The 19810-nt window shown below is 42.1% G+C and overlaps 1 protein-coding gene across 1 annotated transcript in view; it reads right to left on the minus strand.

Annotated features, from left to right (window-relative positions):
* LOC115110893 (collagen alpha-1(XI) chain-like) overlaps positions 1 to 6332 on the minus strand; it is a 102984-nt gene extending 96652 nt beyond the window's left edge. The window contains exon 1 of the mRNA XM_065010137.1: positions 6048 to 6332. Coding sequence (XP_064866209.1) covers positions 6048 to 6132 — 85 coding nt within the window. The 5' untranslated portion in view covers positions 6133 to 6332. The remainder of the gene's footprint in view (positions 1 to 6047) is intronic.
* Between the last annotated feature and the right edge of the window lie 13478 nt (positions 6333 to 19810).

A 19810-nucleotide genomic window follows, 5' to 3' on the forward strand; every position in this document is an offset into this window, starting at 1 on the left:
GAAACCCACTCTTCACTCACTTTCAAACAGAGAAGGAGAGATAGGCTAGAGGAACGGAGAATACGATATGTCCACTATCAAGCGAACGGGGTTTGTTAAAAGGTTTACATGGAGAGACAGAGGAATGTGTTGTGTTCGAAGAATTCTTCCAACACAACTGTGGGACAGGGGCTAGCACTGGGTCTGCTTTGAGTTATCACTGGGGAGCTTGGGAGCCATTCAAACCGTCGGTTGTGTGGGAGACCGACGTGGAATCCTCTGCCTGCTGCTATGCTGCTGTATCCTAGCTCTCCTCTCTCCTACATGCTCCAACACACACACACACTCCTCCATGCTCCAACAGCTCAGGAACACGGACAGAACATGTGTGAGCCTGACGGATCTGAGCATGTGGGTTCTTTCACTGATATGCTATCAGTCCATTCTGTTCTGTAGAGTACAAGCTCACTCATAATAACAGTCTCATTCAGGTCGATTTTGTCTCTACATTGCCACCTCTTTGCATATTTGTAACAGTGATTACTCTGTGAGTTGTGAATGTGGGTCAGTAGCTAATCTCAGTGGCAAGGCTAAGGGTCAGTATGTGCGTGGAGGAGTGTGTGAGTGGAGAGTGTGTGTTGTCTGGACAGATTTGAGTTTGGTTCCACATCTCCCTTCCTCGCACGTCACCCTGACATTCTTCTAGCTCCACAGTTTGTTCTGCTGATATTTACTCACTGCATGAGATGAGGGCCAGACTGGCCTACTGCCGCTGGCCCCATAGAGGAAACACCTGCCCCGGGGCTCTCTGTCCACTATACACTCACCGCACACACACACGGACACACATACACACACACACGGACATAAATATACACATACACACACACGGACACACATACACACACACACAGACACACATACACACACACACGGACATACATACACACACACGGACACACACACACACACACACACACACAGAGAGAGACACTTGCACGCACGCACACACACACCACACACACACACACAAATACAACAAATTCCAGTCAATTCTTACAATCAATCACTCTCTCAAACATCTTAACATTGAGTTAGCATGGTGTGCAATACCACTCTCTCAAACATCTTAACGTTGAGTTAGCATGGTGTGCAATACCAGAGCTCCCGCACCCAAAACATGCCACTCCCACCCTTCACAAACATGCTACATGCATTGCACATGTGTACTTGTACAGCACAGGAGGTTGGTGGCAACTTAATTGGGGAGGATGGGCTCGTGGTAATGGCTGCAGGGGAGTAGGTGGAAAGTATCAAATACATCAAATGCATTGTTTCCATGTGTTTGATACCATTCCTTTTACTCCGTTCCAACCTTTATTATGAGCCGTCCTCCAATCAGCAGCCTCCACTGTTGTACAGGCAGTTTCTCTTTGTTCACTCCACTCAGTTGTTGACGATAACTTGATGCATTTCTTGCTATTGTAAAGCTGATTTACTGTGGTTCACGTTGCACTATACCCTGTTAAAGTTTACTACCTGGTGTCAGTGCTTACAGTAATGGACACTGACTATGCCGTATGAAGAGGACGTTGTATCCAAGTAAAAACAGCCAGGCCATCCGTATAATTTGACTTGTATATTGTTAAGATAAGACTGCAGATGGTTCTGGTCAGATAGCTAACTAACTGTCAAGATTCCCTAGGAGGTTAAGATATGATGTATGGCTCTGATAAGGCTCGACCTGGAATAAAGGCCTGTATGACAGGCTGGAGGACACCACAGAGAAAGGGGACTGTTCCGTATGGGTCTCTTTGTGCAGAAAGGGCCTCAATCCCCATTCTTCTAAGAGAGGAATGAGCCGTCTACAGCTCTGAAACATAGAGACCCGTAGCTGGGCTGGGGGAGGAGTGCTTCTTCTTGTTCTGTTTCTGGGAGCCAGATGTTTATTGCTTTGCATAGATTTTTGACAGAGATGTTTGATATTATTTACACATATTGGATGTCAGGGGATTCCTATTTCTAACAGTTTTGCAGAAAAAAGGCAAAATGCCAGCCAAGATCCACAACAACAGAACAGGGGACACATGTCTTTGTTTCAGGTGGAGATAATAACAAGCACTTCAGCATCTTTTCATGTTTCACATCTTTCCATTAGGAACACGATTCCTGTGACAGCGGATGCTGATAGCACTAACAGGCATCAAACTTTCCTCTCCTCTTTTTAGTTTCTTTCTAAAACGGTCCTCTTTTTTCATTGGTTTCTATTTTCCCAGGCTCATTTGTAGCGTGATCAAAGAGGAACATGACTTGTCCTCTCCTCTGGGAGTCTGGTGCAGGAACAGCAAGGCGGCAGAATCAAATGGGATTCAGAGAGGGGACTGCACGCGTGAATTCCCCTCTGTCATACTGCCAGGATGGGGAAGGTGGGGGGAGGCAGGGGGGGACACAGGGAGGGAGGAGAATGTAGATGAGGAGGAGATGCAGCATATGAAATCTAAACAAACCCCTCTTTCCTGTGTCTTTCAACAGCAAAAGAAAAAGAAGAGAAAAGAAAGGAGAGATTGAAAAAATGTGAAGGAGCCGAGGAACAGAGGAGTCACAAACTGTGGACGTGTGCAAGAATGTCTCTCTTCCTGTCGTCAAACATGACTACAAAGCACAGTCTTGATGCTCTCCCAGGCACATGTGAAAACATTCTCCCACTCACACTGGCTCAGTCCACACATTATCAAACACCATCACTTATCCTGTACTGTCATATCAGCACAGTAGAGCAAGACCATACAATTCCCCACTGTTCCAACACATTCAAGCCATCATACTATTCTCTGACTCACAATATCACCCCTCATTACAGACAACCCAACCACACCAACACAAACAACAGGGTCTCAAATAAGTAAGCATTTGGCGGTAAAGTCTAGCCTCTATAATGGAGCACCTGCAAGGAGACAGTCAAATGCTGCGGGTCTAAGACACTGAAAAAAAACACTACCTAAGGGCGTAGCTTTATTGCTGCTCATGGCAGGTCTAATAGCCCAAGTGTGGCAGACGTCTAGTTGAGTTCAGACTCTCAGTTCAAACTGTCATCTGAAGTTTTTATTGGTAGTATTATACAGTGCCTTCAGAAAGTATTCAGATCCCTTGACTTTTTCCACATTTTGTTACGTTACAGCCTTATTCTAAAATTGATTAAATTGTTTTTTCCCCCCTCATCAATCTACACACAATACCTCATAAGCAAAAACAGGTTTTTAGAAATGTTGGCAAATTTGTTAAAAATAAAAAACTGAAATATTAAATTTACATAGGTATTCAGACCCTTTACTCAGTACTTTGTTGAAGCACCTTTGGCAGCGATTACAGTCTCGAGTCTTCTTGGGTATGACACTACAAGCTTGGCACACCTGTATTTGGGGAGTTTCTCCCATTATTCTCTGCAGATCCTCTCAAGCTCTGTAAGGTTGGACGGGGAGAGTTGCTTCACAGCTATTTTCAGGTCTCTCCAGAGATGTTCAATCGGGTTTAAATCCGGGCTCTGGCTGGGCCACTCAAGGACATTCAGACACTTGTCCCGAAGCCACTTCTGTGTTGTCTTGGCTGTGTGCTTAGGGCCATTGTCCTGTTGGAAGCTGAACCTTCTCCCCATTCTCAGGTGCTGAGCCCTCTGGAGCAGGTTTTCATCAAGGATCTCTCTGTACTTTGCTCCGTTCATCTTTCCCTCGATCCTGACTAGTCTCCCAGTCCCAGCTGCTGAAAAACATACCCACAGCATGATTCTGCCACCAGCATATTTCTTCCAGATGTAATGCTTGGCATTCAGGCCAAAGATTTCAATCTTGGTTTCATCAGACCAGAGAATCTTGTTTCTCATGGTCTGAGAGTCTTTCGGTAACCTTTGGCAAACTCTAAGTGGGCTGTCATGTGCCTTTTACTGAGGAGTGGCTTCCGTCTGGCCACTCTACCATAAAGCCCTGATTGGCGGAGTGCTGCAGAGATGGTTGTCCTTCTGGAAGGTTCTCCCATCTCCACATAGGAACTCTGTTAGAGTGACCATCGGGTTCTTGGTTACCTCTCTGACCAAGGCCCTTCTCCTCCGATTGCTCAGTTTGGCTGGGCGGCCAGCTCTAGGAAGAGTCTTGGTGGTTCCAAACTTCTTCCATTTAATAATGATGGAGGCCACTGTGTTCTTGGGGACCTTCAATGCTGCAGAAATGTTTTGGTACCCTTCCCCAGATCTGTGCCTTGACACAACCCTGTCGCTGAGCTCTACGGACAATTCCTTCAACTTTATGGCTTGGTTTTTACCCTGACATGCACTGTCAACTGTGGGACCTTGTATACACAAGTGTGTGCCTTTTCAAATCATGTCTATACAATTTAATTTACCACAGGTGGACTCCAATCAAGTTGTAGAAACATCTCAAGGATGATCAATGGAAACAGGATGCACCTGAGCTCAATTTCGAGTCTTATAGCAAAGGGTCTGAATAGTTATTTAAATAAGGTATTTCTGTTTTTTATTTGTAATAAATTAGCAAACATTTCTAAAAACCTGTTTTCGGGTTTGTCATTATGGGGTATTGTGTGTAGATTGTTGTGGATTTTTTTTTTTAATCCAATATTAGAATCAGGCTGTAACTTAATAAAATGTGGAAAAAGTCTAGGGGTCTGAATACTTTCCGAAGGCAATGTATAATGGCTTCATACCTGCAGTGGCAGCTGAGCCCATAAGCCTGTGATCAGGCCACAAACACAGACAGGCCTCACCATATCTTTGTTATGTAGGTAGAACATGGAGGCATGTTGTCATGGCTCCAGAAATAAAAGCAACAGAAATCAGCTCCTTCCAATCAGGGTGTGCATACACTAATTTCGCAGCTGGTCTAAACCCAAAACCCAAATTCTCGATAATACCTTATTTCCTCCATACTATCTAATCCTATTAAAATCTGTTATATTAATGAGCTGGATCTAGAATATCAAAGGAATAAAGTTAGGCATAAAGGTTCATAAGGAAACTGAAATGCTCCATCTCCATCATACCATACCAATTACATGAGAACAACACTGTGACAAACAACAAAATGTGTTATGAATTAATACATGTTTAGCAAATGGCTCGAAGACAGTTTTTTTTATGATGAATAGTCACACCAAGCTCCTTTTCGTGAAGCCTATGTGAGCACCTTTTAAAACAGCTCCATGACAAGAATTTTAATCTACTCAGGTCGGTCAGTGCTCTGTCATTCACCTCCTTCTAAAACCAACATTAAACAGTTTCACAGTAAACCGACACCGGTCACGAGCAAACGCAAACATGACCGAGTGTTCCAGGGGTAATCGCTTCCCTCCTCACTCACAGAGAAAACTGAGCCCAACATCCAAATGGATGAAGCATACAAGAATGGACATGGGTTAGAGGACACATTAATATGCAAAAACAAAACGATGCTAAATTATTATGATTAACTTGCAATGAGAGGAATTTGACAAACTGAGGTAACCATCCATCACACACCGCCAATGCGCAGTGACGCACAGAATAGGCTATACATTATGAATAATGCTTGATTTATAAAACATAGACTTCTTGATTTATAAATTTTTTGCTTTACATTAAAAAAAATACTTTAAAATGCCAAAATTACAGCGAGGGGAAGAGTTACCATTTGTATTATTTTAAGGGGTTTAACAAATCATTAAATACTGCTTTCGAAATGAATCCCGAGCCGGAGCAACCCAGTGGACAAATTCAATCCAGAATCGTCAAATATCCAATGAGATCAGACGGAGCCTTTTACAATTACATTATTATGCGGCTAACAAAATACTAACGAGTGCGAAGTTGCGACCAAATTCACACCTTATATAATTTTGTTTGGTTTCTGTTGAAGTGTCCAGAACTTTCTATAAAGAAATGGGGTAGCAAGTTAACCGAACATGACATTTTGTAGCCTATTATCAACAAAGAAAATGAATAAAATGGTCCACTACCCTTGTCAATCCATACAATGAAACGATCACTTTGTTTATTAGCAGGTGCATTCCAACATATACTTTACCAGCTTGTGCCGTAGTTGCGTGGAACATTATTATAAGAAATAGCTGTATTCTCCTGCACGCCGCCGTCCTCTTTAAATGGTCCATCTTTCACAGCAGAGACCCCCTTGCCTCCGCCACAGAACTTTATGAAACAAAACTAGATGAGAAAGGAGCTACGCAGCCATGCGTAGTGAATGGAAAGAAACCAGTGCGGCGCTCGAACAGTGCACATTCGCTCTGCAGTTTCCCTTGCTTTGTTTTTTTGGAGGATCCTCTCCTCTCTTCACTCTCTGTCCCTCATTCAATTTCTCCCTCTCATCCTCCCTCTTTCTCGCTCCCCTCCCTCCTCATGCTCCCCCCCTTCTCCTCCTTTCCCCATATAGGACGGTATGTCGCGATTCTAACGGGAAAGGATGAAAAATTATGCTTTCAAAGGTCTGGCGGACGCACGTTTATGAGGCTACTGCTGGTAATTTGCTATGTCGCGCCTGTATTACTGATGATCAGTGATCCAGTCAGACTCAGCACTTCATTTCACCACTACTGTTCTGTGTTACTTGTCATGCTGCAAGATGTTAAAAACTTTCTGTCTGTTACTGCAGGGTATTCAAAGGGTCCGCAGAGTTACTGCAGGGTGTCCGCGGTAATATACAGTAGGTATATTTTCTAAAAGTGGTAAAATAATTTATTTATTTATTTTTATAAACCACCCGCCAGTACCAGTTGCGGCAAGTACCACTGGCTGCTGATAAACTTTCTTGACTTGGTCATTCATTTTTGCCAACACATAGCTAACCTTTGTTTAACCAGCTAAACAGCTGCTATCTACAGTTGAAGTCGGGAAGTTTTACATACACCTTGGCCAAATAATTTTAACCTAAGTTTTTCACAATTCCTAACATTTAATCCTAGCAAAAATTCCCTGTCTTAGGTCAGTTAGGATCACCACTTTATTTTAAGAATGTGAAATGTCATAATAATAGCAGAGAGAATTATTTATTTCAGCTTTTATTTATTTCATCACATTCCCAGTGGGTCAGAAGTTTACATACACTCAACTACTATTTGATAGCATTGCCCTTAAATAGTTTATCTTGCATCAAACGTTTCGGGTAGCCTTCCACAAGCTTCCCCCAATAAGTGAATTTTGTCCCATTCCTCCTGACAGAACTGGTGTAACTGAGTCAGGTTTGTAGGCCTCCTTGCTCGCACACGCTTTTTCAGTTCTGCCCACAAATTTTCTATGGGATTGAGGCAAGGCTTTGTGATGGTCACTCCAATACCTTGACTTTGTTGTCCTTAAGCCATTTTGCCACAACTTTGGAAGTATGCTTGGGGTCATTGTCCATTTGGAAGACCCTTTTGTGACCAAGCTTTAACTTCCTGACTGATGTTTTGAGATGTTGATTCAAAATATCCACCCGATTTTCCTGCCTCATGATGCCATCTGTTTTGTGAAGTGCACCACTCCCTCCTGCAGAAAGCACCCCTACAACATGATGCTGTTACCCCCATGCTTCATGGTTGGGATGGTGTTCTTCGGCTTGCAAGCCTCCCCTTTTTCCTCCAAACATAACGATGGTCATTAGGGCCGAACAGTTCTATTTTCGTTTCATCAGACCAGAGGACATTTCTCCAAAAAGTACGATCTTTGTTCCCATGTGCAGTTGCAAACCGTAGTCTGGCTTTTTTATGGCAGTTTTGGAGCAGTTGCTTCTTCCTTGCTGAGTGTCCTTTCCGGTTATGTCGAAATAGAACTTGTTTTACAGTGGATATAGATACTTTTGTACCTGTTTCCTCCAGCATCTTCACAAAGTCCTTTGCTGTTGTTCTGGGATTAATTTGCAGTTTTCGCACCAAAGTACGTTCATCTCTAGGAGACAGAAGTTATCTCCTTCCTGAGTGGTATGACGGCTGCATGGTCCCATGGTGTTTATACTTGCATACTATTGTTTGTACAGATGAACATAGTACCTTCAGGCATTTGGAAATTTCCCCAAAAATGAACCAGACTTGAGAAGGTCTACAATTGTTTTCTGAGGTCTTGGCTGATTTTTAAAAATTTTCCCATGATGTCAAGCAAAGAGGCACTGAGTTTGAAGGTAGGCCTTGAAATACATTTACAGGTACACCATCAATTGACTCAAATGATGTCATTTAGCCTATCAGAAGCTTCTAAAGCCATAACATAATTTTCTGGAATTTTCCAAGCTGTTTAAAGGCACAGTCAACTTAGTGTATGTAAACTTCTGACCCACTGGGATTGTGATACAGTTAATTATAAGTGAAATAATCTGTCTGTAAACAATTATTTGAATAAGTACTTGAGTCATGCACAAAGTAGATGTCCTAACCAACTTGCCAAAACTATAGTTTGTTGACAAGAATGTTGTTGAGTGGTAGAAAAACAAGTTTTAATGACCCCAACCTAAGTGTATGTAAACTTCCAACTTCCACTGTACTATTCATTTTAAATGTAGATTTCTCCATTATCATTCACCTGATTATTTAAAAAACATCATGATACGGGTCCCTGGGTCACCGGTTTGCCTGGGTGGCAGTCCCTGGGGTCCCTGGGTCACCGGTTTGCCTGGGTGGCAGTCCCTGGGGTCCCTGGGTCACCGGTTTGCCTGGGCGGCAGTCCCTGGAGTCTTCTTGGGTATGACGCTGCAAGCTTGGCTCACCTGTATTTGGGGAGTTTCTCCCATTCTTCTCTGCAGATCTACTCAAGCTCTGTCAAGTTGAATGGGGAGTGTCGCTGAACAGCTATCTCTTCAGAGATGTTCAATTGGATTCACAACTGGGCTCTGGCTGGGCCACTCAAGGACATTCAGAGACTTGTCCCGAAGCCATTCAGGTGTTGTCTTGGTTGTGTGCTTAGGGTCGTTATCCTATTGGAAGGTGAACCTTCGCCCCAGTCTGAGGTCCTGAGCGCTCTGGAACAGGTTTTCATCAAGGATCTCTCTGTACTTTGCTCCGTTCATCTTTCCCTCGATCCTGACGAGTCTCCAAGTCCTTGCCGCTGAAAAACATCCCCACAGCATGATTCTGCCACCACCATGCTTCACCGTAGGGATGGTGCCAGGTTTCCTCCAGACGTGATGCTTGGCATTCAGGCCAAAGAGTTCGATCTTGGTTTCATCAAACCAGATAATCTTGTTTCTCATGATTCTCATGAGATGGTTGTCCTTCTGGAAGGTTCTTCCATCTCCACAGAGGAACTCTAGAGTTCTGTCAGAGTGACCATAGGGTTATTGGTCACTTCCCTGACTAAGGCCCTTCTCCCCCAATTGCTCAGTTTGGCTGGGCGGCCAGCACTAGGAAGAGTCTTGGTTGATCAAACCTCTTCCATTTAAGAATGATGGAGGCCACTTTGTTCTTGGGGACCTACAATGCTGCAGAAATGTTTTGATACACTTCCCCAGATCTGTGTCTCGACACAATCCTGTCTCAGAGCTCTATGGACAATTCCTTCGACCTCATGGCTTGGTTTTTGCTCTGACATTCACTGTCAACTGTGGGACCTTATATAAACAGGTGTGTGCCTTTCCCAATCATGTCCAATCAATTGAATTTACCACAGGTGGACTCCAATCAAGTTGTAGAAACATCTCAATGATGCTTAATTTAAACAGGATGCAATTTCAAGTCTCATAGCAAAGGGTCTCAATACCTATGTAAGTAAATTATTTCTGTTTATTTTTATTTTTAACACATTTGCAAAAATGTGTAAAAACCTGTTTTCGGGTTTGTCATTATGGGGTATTGTTTGTAGATTGCTGATTTATTTAATACATTTTAGAATAAGGCTGTAACGTAACGAAATGTGGAAAAAGTCAAGGGGTCTGAATACTTTCCAAAGGCACTGCCATAAACGTCCTCATACACCAGAAAGTGTTTCTGTAAGCAGGTTAGAGCGTTGGCTCACACAACACAGCCAGAGGACGCATCCGTCCAAGCTTTGAACTTCACAGAAATAAATCAGAGTGGGAGTGAGTCACAGCTCGACACCCCTGGCCAGTTCAAGGAGTACGATCCCAGGTAGACTCTAGAACAGGGGAGGTCATCTCTCCCATCAGCAATCTCATTCCCGCATTGTTGCAATCTCTCCAACGCTCCTTCAAGCAGCAGCCTGACTGTGCTACGTCTGGGGGCCATGGGGGCCATCTCACCTATATGCTCCAGCTCTAGGAGGTGAGAGGCCATGGAGGCTGACTTGTCAGAAATGTCTGGGCCCAGTGCTACTTGTTCATACCCAGATACCCTGCCGACTCCTCAACCCCAATTTAAGGTCTGACGATTAATCATGGAATGGTTCTCTAATTGTGGTCTCCATGTGTTTGATCATGTTGGTCTCGTCACCTTGAAAGAAAAGGTCTCCCTATTTGTGAAAAGATTCTGATTCCACAAAGCAGGAAAAAAGCAGTCTTATATACAACTTGTCAACTCTTCGTGGAATATTGAAGATACTTATTTTTATGTTGCCAACATTTTCAAAGGAACATGTTTTTACAGGCATATCCCGATATGCTTTGTCCTCACAGACCGTGGTATGCTAACAATGGGGACCCTGTTGTGAGCATTTATACAGTGCAAAGCGTCATGCCAAAAGCCCAGAAACCCATGTCTGGAGGGTTTGGCTTAGACATGCTGCTCTTCAGAATAAGCCTTATGAAGAGCTTGTCTAATTGGAGAATGAACAGAATTGACAGCACCATAGGCCCAGGCCACAACAGGCCCTCTGTATGGGGGCCAGGAGTAAAGAAGACAGTTCCAGCTCTTCATATTTAAAACCAGAATGTGGATGAGCCGAGCACAACCCTGCTTCCCTTCAAAGCCGCCTCTCAAGGGGAGCCGAGAGAAGACAAGTCTCTAACCACAATGAGAGTGAAAGGGGGGATATCCCATCCAATTTCACAATCCCCCGTTTTATTCAGTAATGCTGCTTTTCATTTAGGACCCTAGCTAAATATGAAACTGTTTCAAATACTACAGCCTCGCTTTAGAGGAAATAGCTTGGTGAAAACAAGCAACCTGTTGCATCCTTGTTGTTCCATTTATAAAACACAAGTAAACTTTTAGCAACATTTGTTAACACTCCATAAGGTTTGCATGCCAGACAATAGGTAGGTAGCCTAGTGGTTAGAGCGTTGGGCCAGTAACCGAAAGGTTGCTAGATTGAATCTCCAAACTGCCAAGGTAAAAACCTGTTGTTCTGACCCTGAACAAGGCAGTTAACCCACTGTTCAGCGGCTGTCATTGTAAATAAGAATTTGTTCTTAACTGACTTGCCTATAAAAGGATAAAAAAAAGTGGGTATCCAGTCAATGAGGGCATGACAGTGCATTTCAGTGATAATATATTGTAAAGCCATGAAGAATGGCAAAAACACATGAGGGAGAGTGATATCTAGATGTACTACAGAACGGGGCATGGTAGTGAAGGGTGGAATAACGAGGCCCAGAAACATGCAGATAACTCCTGCACACCATGCCCTAGCACAAGGCTTAGCTCCCCTGAGTCAGAACCACATTCCTGGCAGGTTTTAGCAGATAGTTACTAAGAGTGTAGTGGTTAGCCTGAGCACTGTGAGAAATACTTCCAGAGCCATGCGCTGTGTACCAACAGTCCTCCTAGGACTGTACTGCACTCTGCACTGCTAGAGACCAAAACAGATCAGACCAAGTCCTGACCTCTCCTCAGTCCACTAGAGTCCAGACTAGCTCAGTCCCTCTCTAAAGTCCAACACCACACATCAATAAACACCAAGTAGTTGAATGGTTCCTCTCTTTGTCTTTCTCTCCTTCTTTCTCAGCCCACTGTGGTATTGACCATTAAGAGGAAGGAATCAACACATAGTTGGCTTCGTTCCCCCAGCGTGACTTACTGTAACCACACTTCTATCAAATACTTCCTGTATTCATGGGGAAATCAATATGAATCTAGAAAGGAAATCTCTGTTACGGGAGTCTGCGGGAGAAAAGCTTCACGAATGACTAGTGATTCAAAGCACTGGTGTAAATCTCCAAAAATACCAAAAATGTACATGTGTTTTATTTATTGTATTTGCAAGAAGATAAGGTCCAATTGAAGAAGACTTCTCTTCAAATCCCTTGAACCCCTCTTGAACTCATGAACAACCTAGTTATATTTCTGAACACCAAAATAGCATGGATGACATAGATTTACAGATGGGAGGAAATGGATACGTAGGGATAAGCGTTTCTTTGACCTTCTGTCTACTGTACATTCCAGTTTCAACTGTTCTGCCTGCGGCTATGGAACCCTGACCTGTTCACCGGACATGCTACCTGTCCCAGACCTGCTGTGTTCAACTCTCTAGAGACAGCAGGAGTGGTAGAGATACTCTGAATGATCGGCTATGAAAAGCCAACTGACATTTACTCCTGAGGTGCTGACCTGTTGCACCCTCTACAACCACTGTGATTATTATTATTTGACCCTGCTGGTCATCTATGAACATTTGAACATCTTGGCCATGTTCTGTTATAATCTCCACCCGGCACAGCCAGAAGAGGACTGGCCACCCCTCATACCCTGGTTCCTCTCTAGGTTTCTTCCTAGGTTCTGGCCTTTCTACTGAGTTTTTCCTAGCCACCGTGCTTCTACACCTGCATTGCTTGCTGTTTGGGGTTTTAGGCTGGGTTTCTGTACAGCACTTTGTGACTTCAGCTGATGTAAGAAGGGCTTCATAAATACATTTGATTGAAATTTGATTGATCAGAGCCACTGGCTTAATCCCATTTTTTCCACATCTCCATCTCAACCAAAAATCTAAGTAAAATAATAGGACTAAATCAAATCCAATTTTAAATGCAATTTAAATAAAGGTTTGATTTGACTTAGTCCTATTCTATAACCTGGATTTTTGGTTGAGATGGAGACGGGAATCCAACATATAAATTATTATTTGTAGACAAACTGGAATTAAAGCCAGACTAAGTCAGTGGCACAGATGGAACTATCTAAGCAGAAGATACATCTCCTTCAAATGTTGATATTTGGTTGTGTTGACAACCAAACACAATTCAATATCACTAAATATAGTTACATTTTAAATCAATCAGAGCTTGAAAGCCAAATATATTGTCTATTTTAGTTGAGTTCTGAGTTAAATTGAAATAATAGGAGTTGATGACTTTGTAGATGATACATAAGCCTAAATAGCATCCTTGATGATATGAGCGATAAAGCATTATTGCATTAATTTGCTCTGTTAAACTACCCTTTGGAATTACTTTGATAGCAGCAGTTAATCTATTTAGTTATTAAGTGGTGATCTCATGATAGCACATTAGTAATAGTCAGTGACAAATGTCGTAGCTAAACTGGGATTGGGTCAAAACCTTGGTTGAAACCCAGTTCTCCAGTAGGCCAATGTATTTCTTTATTGTGGATATAACATTGAAGATGTGACTTTGTTTTAAAGGTACAAATTCAACATGTTTTTTACAAGGTTGGTCTGTATTGCAATTTGTTAACATGATGAAATAATCCCGTGGTTGAAATTTCAGCCTCAAAACAACAGTTTACTTTCTATTTTTTTCAAATCCAATGTATTTTCTACGTAAATTTCACGTCAAAATACTTTGACAAATTACGTTCAAACAATGTTGATTCAACCACTTTGTGCCCAGTGGGAAGACACTTCTACATACCAACTCTCAAAGGGACTATAACACATACTTAAAGTTATAGTTCATGCCGCATACTGTATACTGTATATGGTGGGGAAAATGTATTATGTATTAAGAGGAGCGTCTACCCTATTACTGTAGGCCAGTGGTGTGACAACAGTCATTCATTCATTCATTCAATAGTGCTACAAAAATAGGCGGATCATGATTTAATAATAAAAATTCACATTTTCATTTTTAATTGTTGTAAAGAGAACACAAACTCTGGCGTAAGAACATTGTTCGACAACAAACCTTAATTATTGCAGATATACATTTTTCCGGTTGAACTGTTAACAAATCACCAGAATGTGACAGCATAACCTTTCTGTTCTCAACACTCTGGCAGCCTTTACTAAACAAGTGGAGCACCAAGACACTACATTAAAGCCTATATATATACTGTATATATATGTGTGTTTTGACACAGTATTTATTGTTTGGTGAGGAGAGAAAAGAACCACCAGAGATCAAGCCTGGCATGGGATGAATCTATCCCAGACTTTACTGAATATTAAAGAAACAAAATATCTGTCCCACGTACAGAGAGATGGGTAATGGATCTACCTGGCCTTTTTCTCTATCGTAAATCTAACAGGAGCTATATACTGTACTTTGTGATTTTTTGTTGTTGCTGTAACTCATATCATTTGGAAGATTTTCGTTGATACAATATGAAAGCGGTACTTAAGTGGTATATAAGCTAATTGGTATGAATCATCTCTCTTGCTCCCTCCCTCTCACTCCTGTAAGTCAGTGATGATGGAGACATCTTGTCATTTAATCATGGAGGCGGTGGAAGGTGGAAGAGGAGAATGTGAGAAGAGCTTTATTCTGTCATCATCCCATAGCAGAGATAACAGCAACGTGGTGACAGTTTACCTTTACATTCATCGTCAAGTCTGAGTTTTTTTGAGAGTTTGGAACTACAGATGTAGGATCTTAATTTGATCACTCTTTTGTTGCTGAGAATTTTCCAGCAGAGGAGGAAATGCAAACGTGTTGTGTATTTGAGTTTTTAAAAGTATTCTAAAGTTATTCATTTCCACTTTGAAATTTCAGACTTGATTTGCCCTAATGAAAAATGTATCAAACCCTACAGAAATGTCCATTAATTATAATCTACATAATAATTCACTTTTCCTATTGCTGCAGGATTATTTTCCTGCTGTAGCAAACCAGATCAAATTAAGATCCTACATCTGTATAAACCCTAGAAAGGGCTTTTAAACTTTAAACTTTTAAGCCTCCATTTCCTTTCTCTCCATTCAGTAGCAGAACATGCCAGGACAGGACAGCCATCCGGTTGAAGGAATTATGCATGTGAAATCTCAGAGTTAGGATGCAACTGAGTCTCTGCTTGCCAGACTCTTGATTTATTGACATTTGAAAGGGAATATGCATTTTGAATGATTTATTTGACATTTTGTCTTCTTATATAACACTTATATTATCTCACCAGTGATACACCTATGATGTCATCGGTTTGCATTTCATCATTAGATACTTCGACAGTATGATACACTAAAGCTAAGGGATCCAGACCCTGTTATCATCTGCTTACACTAAAGGCCCATTGAGAGGTACAGTAATGTGGAAGATGTGTAGTAATGATGATGACGAAGATTATGTGGTTCATGATGATGGTTATTATTGTATATTTGAAAAATGTTGAAAGTGTGACAGATTGGTTGATATTTGAAAATTGGTTGCTATATGATGGTCCATTTAAAGTGGGTTATACATGGAGATGTCAGGAACAGCTAAGAGAACCTTCCCCCCATGAGGAGAGCATTACTAACATCTGTAGACAATACATGAGACGGATGAGACCAAAGCTAATATGTGGTCCAACCTCAAATATCAAATTCCCCAAAACATACAGTTCTAAAAATGCTTTTAGTCAGTACAGAACAGAGAGAAAACTGACGTTCATAACTAACTGAGCGAAAGGTATTTGAGAAACAAAGAAAGGTTCGGAGTGAGATCAGATTGTTTGGCTCTGGAGAGAAAATGTAGGTTCATCTGTCAGACTCTGGTACCCTTGGCCTGATGGATGTATGAAGGTAACTGCCCACACACATATACACACACCGTCCTACATATGTCAAGCCCCTCACACACATGTCCACACACACCATCCTACATATGTCAAGCCCCTCACACACATGTCCACACACACCATCCTACATATGTCAAGGCCCCCACACACACAGCGATCTATTACTATATATGTGAACCACCCCACTACCAAACACTCAATGTTGCTTCTACACTCTTCTACACTCTACACACACTGAATACTAAAGTATTCAGATCCCTTGACTTTTTCCACATTTTGCTAAGTTACAGCCTTATTCTAAAATTGATTATAAAAAACAAATCCTTAGCAATCTACACACAATACACCATAATGACAAAGCGAAAACAGGTTTTTAGATTTTTTTGCAAATGTATAAAATATAAAACCTTACTTACATAAGTATTCAGACCCTTGCATGAAGATTGAAATTGAGCTCCTGTGCATCCTGTATCCATTGATCATCCTTTAAAAAATGGTGTTACCCTTAATTTAAATGGCAAGTCAGTTAAGAACAAATTTTTGTTTACAATGACGTGCCTACACCGGCCAAACCCCGATGATGCTGGGCCAATTGTGCGCCGCCCTATGGGACTCCCAATCACAGCCGATTGTGATACAGCCTGGAATCAAACTAGGGTGTCTGTCGTGACACCTCAAGCACTGAGATGCAGTGCCTTAGACAGCTGCGCCACTCGGGAGCCCTTGAGATGTTTCTACAACTTGATTGGAGTCCACTTGTGGTATATTCAATTGATTGGACATGATTTGGAAAGGCACACACCTGTGTATATAAGGTCCCACAGTTGACAGTGCATGTCAGAGCAAAAACCAAGCCATGAGGTCGAAGGAATTGTCCGTAGAGCTCTGAGATAGGGTCGAGACACAAATCTGGGGAAAGGTACCAAAATATTTCTGCAGCATTGAAGGTCCCCAAGAACACAGTGGCCTCCATCATTATTTAATGGAAGAAGTTTGGAACCACCAAGTGTCTTCCTAGAACTGTCCGCCCGGCCAAACTGAGCAATCGGGGGAGAAGGGCCTTGGTCAGGGAGGTAACCAATAACCCGATGGTCACTCTGACAGAGCTCCAGAGTTCCTATGTGGAGATGGGAGAACCTTCCAGAAGGACAACAATCTCAGCAGCACTCCACCAATCAGACTTTTATGGTAGAATGGCCAGGGGGAAGTCACTCCTCAGTAAAAGGCACATGACAGCCTGCTTGGAGTTTGCCAAATGGCACTTAAAGACTCTCAGACCATGAGAAACAAGATTCTCTTGTCTGATGAAACCAAGATTGAACTCTTTGGCCTGAATGCCAAGCGTCACGTCTGGAAGAAACCGAGCAACATCCCTACAGTGAAGCGTGGTGGTGGCAGCATCATGCTGTGGGAATGTTTTTCAGCAGCATGGACTGGGAGTCAGGATCGAGGTGAACGGAGAAAGGTACAGAGAGATCCTTGATGAAAACCTGCTCCAGGGCGCACGGTACCTCAGACTGGGGCAAATGTTCACCTTCCAACAGGACAACAACCCAATCAAACATCTCTGGAGAGACCTGAAAATACAGTTGGAGTCGGAAGTTTACATACACTTAGGTTGGAGTCATTAAAACTCATTTTTCAACCACTCCACAAATTTCTTGTAAACAAAATGTAGTTTTGGCAAGTCAATTAGGACATAATTTTTCCAACAATTGTTTACAGACAGATTCACCGTATCACTGTACCACTTATAATTGACTGTATCACAATTCCAGTGGGTCAGAAGTTTACATACACTAAGTTGACTGTGCCTTAAAACAGCTTGGAAAATTCTAGAAAAGGATGTCATGGCTTTAGAAGCTTCTGATAGGCTAATTGACATCATTTGAGTCAATTGGAGGTGTACCTGTGGATGTATTTCAAGGCCTACCTTCAAACTCAGTGCCTCTTTGCTTGACATCATGGGAAAATCAAAAGATATCAGCCAAGACCTCAGAAAACAATTGTAGACCTCCACAAGTCTGGTTCATCCTTGGGAGAAATTTCCAAACGCCTGAAGGTACCACGTTCATCTGTACAAACAATAGTACGCATGTATAAACACCATGGGACCACACAGCCGTCATACCGCTCAGGAAGGAGACAATTTCTGTCTCCGAGAGATAAACATGCTTTGGTGCGAAAATTGCAAATCAATCCCAGAACAACAGCAAAGGACCTTTTTTTCCAAATCAAATCAAATCAAATGCTGAAGGAAACAGGTACAAAAGTATCTATATCCACAGTAAAACAAGTCCTATATCGACATAACCTGAAATGCCACTCAGCAAGGAAGAAGCCACTGCTCCAAAACCGCCATAAAAAGGCCAGACTATGGTTTGCAACTAAACGTGATGTCGTGATGTTGTATTAGTTAATGTGACGACTGTTGCTCATCGAATGATTAAATCTTTCTAATTGCGTGATTAACTGAATCAAGCAATTATTAACTCATTAACCTGGGGCACCATGGGAAAACTAGTTTTTATTGAGTTTCTATTTCCCAAATTAACTCAAAGAATATCAGATTATCGATTTTACAACCAACCCTAATTAACCCTCGTTCTGAACATCGTATAGTCCGTGAATCTGCACGGACCCGGGTCTCACCAATGAGTTCGTACCACACCAATCTTAGTCGAATATTTATTTACTAGAAAGCAAAAATGATGATAAAAGATACACATTGACAAAACATTTTATAGGCTATTGATTAGAACTTAGCATAACAGGCCAACACACTATGGCGCGTGTTACCCAAAATGGGGATTTCAAAGAGAGAGAAAAAAAAAAAGTACACAAGAGAAATATACATTTGAGTGTCAGCTATGCTATTCTAACTCTAGCCTTGCCCCAAACTGCTGCTCTTATGGGTCAGAATATAATGTTGTAATTACGCGGGGAAGGTCTCCGAGGATTCTCTACGTGGACCGTTCAGGCTGCTCGATGACGCACTTCTCCGGCGCACCTTTCTGGTCGTCCTCACGATGTCAGTGTCCTTTTGGCTTAGGAGTCTGTTCCCTCACCATTGCTCTGGAAGGTGTCTTCTGAGGACAAACAGTTCTGCAGCTCAGAGCTCACAGCATAGGAATGAAACCGTTTAGATACCACAATTCGCTGGGACTGGATGCTAAGGGGGTCCGGCTTGAATTCACCCGCTTAGACACAGCTACTCATCCGTAGCTTGGGTAGAAAAAGATTTCTTTGTCTTCAAACTTGTGTTGCGTTTTGGGTTCGTTGACTTTTTAGACCTCGGCTGCAGCTTGGGTCACGTCATCTCCTCTGTAAATTCTTTACTCACAGGTTTTATACCCTCGTGTCAAAAGTGGGCGTAACCGCTTTTAGGGCCCTTCTCTGGGCGTACCAAGTTATAGGCAAGGTCTAGATTTGATTCAAATCCAATTTTAGACAACTAACTTCACATTTCATCTTCACCAAAACATTCTCTTTGATTTTGACATTTTCCATATAACGTACAATGTATAAACATCAAACATATACTAGGTAAACTGTTGACGTTACAATGTTTTCGTAATAACGTCATCTATTAACCTTTAATAACAAAACAAGAATGACATACATTTTCATATTCCATCTATTGTCATGACCACCATTGTGGCTGACGGAAACCATTGTTCGAAAGTCCCTTTATTTAATGTTTAATGTTCTGAGGTCTCCTGTAACCTGACCTGATCAGGACAGTCATGACAGTGGGGACAAAGATCATACTTTTTGGAGAAATATCCTCTGGTCTGATGAAACGAAAATAGAACTGTTTGGCCATAATGACCATCGTTATGTTTGGAGGAAAAAGGGGAGGCTTGCAAGCCGAAGAACACCATCCCAACCGTGAAGCACAGGGGTGGCAGCATCATGTTGTGGGGGTGCTTTGCTGCAGGAGGGACTGGTGCACTTCACAAAACAGATGGCATCATGAGGCAGGGAAATTAGGTAGATATATTGAAGCAACATCTCAAGACAG

The sequence above is a fragment of the Oncorhynchus nerka genome, linkage group LG26, assembly GCF_034236695.1.
Source record: "Oncorhynchus nerka isolate Pitt River linkage group LG26, Oner_Uvic_2.0, whole genome shotgun sequence".
NCBI classification, from domain to species: domain Eukaryota; kingdom Metazoa; phylum Chordata; class Actinopteri; order Salmoniformes; family Salmonidae; genus Oncorhynchus; species Oncorhynchus nerka.